The 5,912-nt window shown below is 33.9% G+C and overlaps 1 protein-coding gene across 5 annotated transcripts in view; it reads left to right on the top strand.

Moving 5' to 3' along the window:
- Positions 1-263: 263 nt before the first annotated feature.
- LOC114312853 (inositol hexakisphosphate and diphosphoinositol-pentakisphosphate kinase VIP2) overlaps positions 264-5,912 on the top strand; it is a 30,548-nt gene continuing 24,899 nt past the window's right edge. For 2 of the 5 annotated variants that reach the window (XR_014365474.1, XM_082922727.1), the window contains exons 1-8: positions 264-416; positions 522-719; positions 834-893; positions 1,059-1,105; positions 2,446-2,529; positions 3,375-3,438; positions 3,918-4,071; positions 4,593-4,663. Coding sequence is in view for 4 of the 5 variants with exons in the window: in XM_082922727.1 (XP_082778853.1) it covers positions 618-719; positions 834-893; positions 1,059-1,105; positions 2,446-2,529; positions 3,375-3,438; positions 3,918-4,071; positions 4,593-4,663 (582 nt within the window). In the remaining variant the exon portion in view is untranslated. The remainder of the gene's footprint in view (positions 417-521; positions 720-833; positions 894-1,058; positions 1,106-2,445; positions 2,530-3,374; positions 3,439-3,917; positions 4,072-4,592; positions 4,664-5,912) is intronic. The other 3 variants (XM_082922728.1, XM_082922730.1, XM_082922729.1) reach the window with 3 other exon arrangements.

Here is a 5,912-nt window from a genome sequence, read left to right as displayed (position 1 = left end):
AAAAATTTTACTTTTTCGATTCTTATTGTGTAACGAATTTTAAAAATATATTTTTTAAAATTCAAAAATAAAAAATAAAAAATAAAAAATAAAAAATAAAAAAAACCAAAATAAACTAAAAAAAGTTAACTTATTTAAATTTATATTTGAATTTTTCAAAAATTTTATTAAACTTTCAATTCGTCTAGTAAAATTTAAAAACCTAAAATAATTTATTTTTTTTAAATTAAAAATAAAAATATACCACCGGAAAAGCAAGCTCCAAACCAAACCCTCCTTAAACCGCCTAATAATGCCGACCGGACTGGACAACCTCACGCCTTACGGCTCTCGTAAACACATATTCCTTACCATTACTCTTTTATTTTTATGATATGAGATCTTCTCTTCTCTCCCGCGATTCTTGCATCTCTCTGGTACCGATTCACGCTGCACTTTTTATTTTTTTACGGTATTTTTTTTATTTTTAAATTTTGATTTTTTAAAATTAGTTGACATTCCTATAAATATATATGTTTTAGTTTGAGCAGTGAAAGTGAGATTTAAAAGCGCAGTTGTAGGGAAAGAAAGGCATTCAGATACTGCACCTGTAGAGAGAGAGAGAGAGAGAGAGAGAGATGGAGGAGGAGGAGGAGGAGGAGGAGGAGGAGGGAAGTGTTGGTAGAAAGATAACGATTGGTGTATGCGTAATGGAAAAGAAGGTGAAATGCGGCTCCGAGGTTCTGTTCTTGTTGCTGGCATTGCATATAATCTAAAAACGAAACCATGCATGAATCTTCTGTTTGTATAACACAATCTTCTCCAATCGATTCTAATAGGCCTATTTGCTATAGGTTTTTTCGGCTCCGATGGCCCAGATTTTGGATAGACTACAGGCTTTTGGTGAATTTGAGGTATTGGATTGCTATTGCAAATTGATTTGGAGCAAAAAATAAAAATTATATATGTGGAGATCAATTTAGTAACAATGCATTCTAATTCGTACATTAACTATGATGACAAGTTTGTTAATTGCTCGCTGTGTTGTTTATGGTGATTTCTCTATAATATTGTTGCAGATCATACATTTTGGGGACAAGGTTATTGTTGAGGATCCTATAGAGAGGTACATTTCAATGCAGTTTGATGAAACATATATGTGCAAGTGTACTGTATGGTCTGTTTTTACCACTGTATAATATGTTTGCTTAGAGGTATTGCTCTTTGATTGTTTTTTAGTTGGCATTTTATTTTTAATTTTTTGTTTATTTTTTTAGTTAGTATTGGTTTTGTAGAGGATATGAATGAGATATTTTGTGCAAGTTAATTTTTTAAATTAGAGACATGCATGATTTTATCCTTTGCCAAAACTAGCAAGCCTAAGTTCTTTCTCATCAGTAACAGAAATAACGCTTGTATTAATTTTTAATGCATTTTAATTTGTGACATGTGTATGTATACTCTTTCTCTCTCTCACACATGCATGCGCGCGCACACACATTTTTGAAGTATTATTTTGATCAACGATACAATAGTCACTTCTTTAAACTAACATCTGATAGATTAAACTTTTATTTATAAATTTCATAAGTTAAATGTTACATGCCTTCAATGCAAGCTACAAACATGGTAGGACAAGATTATTTGTTGTTTATCTTTGACATATTTTGTAGAAACCATGTGTGATGTTTACTAGTTTGGACTTTCTTTTCCCTATTTTTTTAATTTTTATTTAGATGACCAACTTGGTGGTCAAATGTGTAATATCCTGTGGAAATATAAGAGTAGTTGTAGAGAAATGTCCCTTGGCCATTTGTTTGGCAGGAACCATTTATGGGGATCTTTTCCTTGAGAAGAAAATAACTTTAGGCATAAAGAGATGTAGTTTTCACCTTAAGAATTTAAGGAAAGTATTTTTGTGTACAGTATGGCGAAGGCTACTTCTAGTTGAGTTACTCTGAGAGTTCACGGCTTGAAAAGCATTCTCCGAATGCTATTTTGGTTTACTTTATGTGTGTTGATGACATGGTGGTTATAAGAAGCATGGACACAGACATGGGACACAACAATTTAAAAGAAAATTAGGATACAAACACGGTGGGAATATGACCAAAAAAATAAATAAATTATTATCATGTAGATGAACATGAATTTAGACAGAGGTATAAGAGCATCAATGTGCATGTGGGTGTATTTTTATTTTTTGCTCCCTTGCCCCTTCTTTGTTTTCCTATTTTACTTTGACCCCAAATCAACTTTCTAAAATTAAAAAAAAAAAAAAAAAAAAGTGTTCTAAGGCTTGTCCAAACACAAGACACGTGTGTTTGTGAAGTGTCTCCAACCCTGATTAAGTAAATTCAATTATTTAGTTTCAGCTACCTTTTTCTAGAGTAGAAGGCATCCTTAGTGTGTAAGAGTTTGTCTCTACCAGATGAATTATTCATCTCAATGTCTAAATTATCTCAGGTGGCCAATATGTGATTGCTTGATTGCCTTCTATTCCTCTGGTTATCCACTCGAAAAGGCTGAGGCATATGCTGCATTAAGAAAGTAAGTTTCTTTCTTCTTTCCCCCTTTCTTTTTTCCTCTCAAATGCTTTATATGTTGAGTAAATAACTTCTTTTTTTTTTTTTGAATTTCTTTGTGAATGAAGGAGGTGCACATAGTACAACTACAACTACAACATAAATATATGTTTTCTCCATGTTGTACTGTCAGTAAAGGGGGTGCTTAGTACAGTGAAGAAATACAATTAATCATCATAAATGAAATTGTGGATAAGTATGTGTTTGTGTACCTAAATTGTGTTAGAAATCCAACACATGATCACATGCTTACATGATGAAAATGAAAAAAGAAGGGCTTTAAATGAAGTTTAATACTTTGATCAAATTAAGCAAGGTTACATTAGAATTCACAGATTTTGAGGGTACATTTATGGTCATGGTGTAAAATCTTGGAGAGCTCTTGTGAAATCTCACAAGTTACTGGTTTTTCCATGGCTTGGCAAAATTAAATCCTAAAATTGTGGTAGGAGGTTAACTTCGAAGAAACATTTTGGATTGAAGTTTAGTAGCAATACAGGATTATTGCTGGAGATTTTGGTAGTGTTGACAATGAATTAAAGAAAGGAGAAGGGGAACAAGAAGAAAAGGGAATGAGTGGAATAAATCTCATTATTTATCAGAGTTATGCATTGTTTTGTTTTGTTTTGTTTTTTGTTTAAAATAATGTTTTGTGGTATGAGTTTCTAGTTTGTAATATTTTTTGGTACTATTATATGTTTGATGTACCTTGTTAGAAAAAATATAGGAAAGGCTTCTGAACCCTTCTTTTGCAGTTGTTCAAAATGTATAAATGGTTACTCAGAATGCTGTACATCCTCTGTTTTTCAGGCCTTTCCTTGTAAATGAATTGGGTCCACAACACCTTCTTCATGATAGAAGGAAGGTATATGAGGTATGCTTTTTAATCCTTCATCTTGTTGTCAAGGTTTGTATTCATTGTACTGGTAGATTGTGTTTTATGATATAACAAGTTTGAATCTTCTTGTTTTAGTGACACGTGAATCCTTAACCATTCCTCTTTACTCTATTCTTTCTCTACTCTACTGTCTCCTACATGTTCTTCACTTCTTTTGCATTGACATTGAAGCCAACTATTTTTTACCATGATCCTCCTGGGCCTTCCCTTTCTTTATCACTGACAAACTCATTTTTCATTTGAAAGGTGGTCATACACATGATTTTGCTTTCCTTTTCAAATGTTAATAACTATAGAAGCTTGCTATGTGTACCTTCATTCATATTAAAGTTTACTGTGTAAATTGCTCCTTTGATAGTTGTTACCATTTGTTTTTATAGTTATTACCATTTTGGTAATTGATTGTTGAACATAAATGCCATTTTTCCCCCCTCTTTTCTCCTTTCAAAATCAAGTGTCTTGAAATGCATGGAATTCCTGTTCCAAGATATGCCCTTGTAAATAGAGAAGTGCCGTATCAAGAGCTGGATTATTTTGTTGAGGAAGAAGATTTTATTGAGGTTCACGGGAATCGCTTTTGGAAGCCTTTTGTGGAGAAGCCTGTTAATGGTATGTTTGTTTCCTCAATCATTTGGACATTGTGTTTTTGCTACTTCTGTTGTGAGTATTTGGGCTAAATTACGTGATGTGATGCAGTCCCTCTTGGATGTGATATTTTATTGGTTTGTCAACAATATCTGATGTTTACTTAGTACATAAACTTGGATTGTAAGAATAGTGGGAGGGAAGTGTCTTCCAGTACTGTTCTACAATATTATTAGAACCATAATGGAGATGTTCTTTTGTTGTTTTTTATGGAATAAAACATTTTGGACCATATAGGTATGTTAAAATGACAATTGCAGTTGCTTTTAGTGTCTTAAACCTATATTTTTGTAGGGCTATCAGTTTCTGAATCTTATTTTGATCATTGAGAGTCAATTTTGAGCAGCTTGGATATATGATACAAATTTCTTTTTTGGCCAATTACAAATATGCTGCTTTTTAAAATATTTTGGTATCTCTATTTATGTGCGAATATCATTTTTAAGTCTGCATTGGTAACAAATTTGAGTTGTGTTTTTATGAAGGCGATAACCACAGCATTATGATATATTACCCTAGTTCAGCAGGTGGGGGTATGAAAGAATTGTTCCGGAAGGTGAGAATTTAATATGACCTCTTTATCAGTTGTAATTAGTACTTAAATTGCTTAGGTATAATTTTACTTTTTGTTAGGACATCCTTGAAAGATTAAATGGTTTTTGACTCTAAACATATGTTCTTTACAAGAATCTCTTGATTGAAGTGAGTGATTCTCTTTCAAATCAATTGATCACGTTGAGTGACCTTCATACCTAACAACATCAAGTAGCATCTCGGGACTATCCTCTTCTCTTGGTTGAAAGGATTTGGCTTTGGCCATCATTGTAGGCTCTGGCCTCCATCATTGTGGTTTTTATTTTTTTTTCCCTGGCTCTGTTTTGTTTGACTGTTAATATCATCAGAAATACACATTTATCTTTTCTCTACATAACATTTTTTTTATTAAAAAAAAATGGTTATCTTTTGTATTTCATTTATCAGTGTTAAAATTACTGATGTATTATTATTGATTGATGTATTACAAGATTGATGTTATTACAAGATTGATGTTATTACAAGATGGTTATTACAATTCCTATACAATCTATATATAGAAGAAAATGTGGTAGTAGGTGTAGTGGAGGTGATAGTGGGTTAGGTGAAGTGGAGTGTGTGGTGAAGTGGAGGTAGGTGAAGTGGAGTGTGTAAGTGGAGTGTGTAAGTGGAGTGTGTAGTGGAGTAGGTGAAGGTAAAGATGGAAAATTCTAACAGCCCCCCGCAAACTCAAGGAGGATAGGAACTAACCAACTTGAGTTTGGAGAGAGTTACAAAACAAGAAAATACATAAAAAAAGAATAGGAGACACTGTATGGTCGTGTCAGACCGTTGGTGAAGACACTGTATGGTGGTGTCATAACGTTGTAGAGGACACTGTATGGTGGTGTCATAACGGTGTAGAGGACACTGGATGGCGGTGTCAGACCGATGTAGAAGACAGTTTATGGGGTCATGTCGGACCGTTGTAGAAGACAGTTTATGGGGTCATGTCGGACCGTTGTAGAAGACAGTTTATGGGGTCATGTCGGACCGTTGTAGAAGACAGTTTACGGAGTCTTGTCGGACCCTTGTAGAAACTAACCGGAATCTATGTCGGGACAGTTTACAGAGTCTTGTCGGACCCATAAAGGAGCTAACCGGAATCAATGTCGGGACAGTTTACAGAGTCTTGTCGGACCTATAAAGGAGCTAACCGGAATCAATGTCGGGACAGTTTACAGAGTCTTGTCGGACCCTTGAAAAAGTTGCACCCTCAAAAGGTGTGCCCA

This window comes from Camellia sinensis, chromosome 4 (assembly GCF_055761805.1).
Source record: "Camellia sinensis isolate YWXY chromosome 4, ASM5576180v1, whole genome shotgun sequence".
Taxonomy (NCBI): domain Eukaryota; kingdom Viridiplantae; phylum Streptophyta; class Magnoliopsida; order Ericales; family Theaceae; genus Camellia; species Camellia sinensis.
This window is presented reverse-complemented; position numbering and strand designations above follow the sequence as displayed.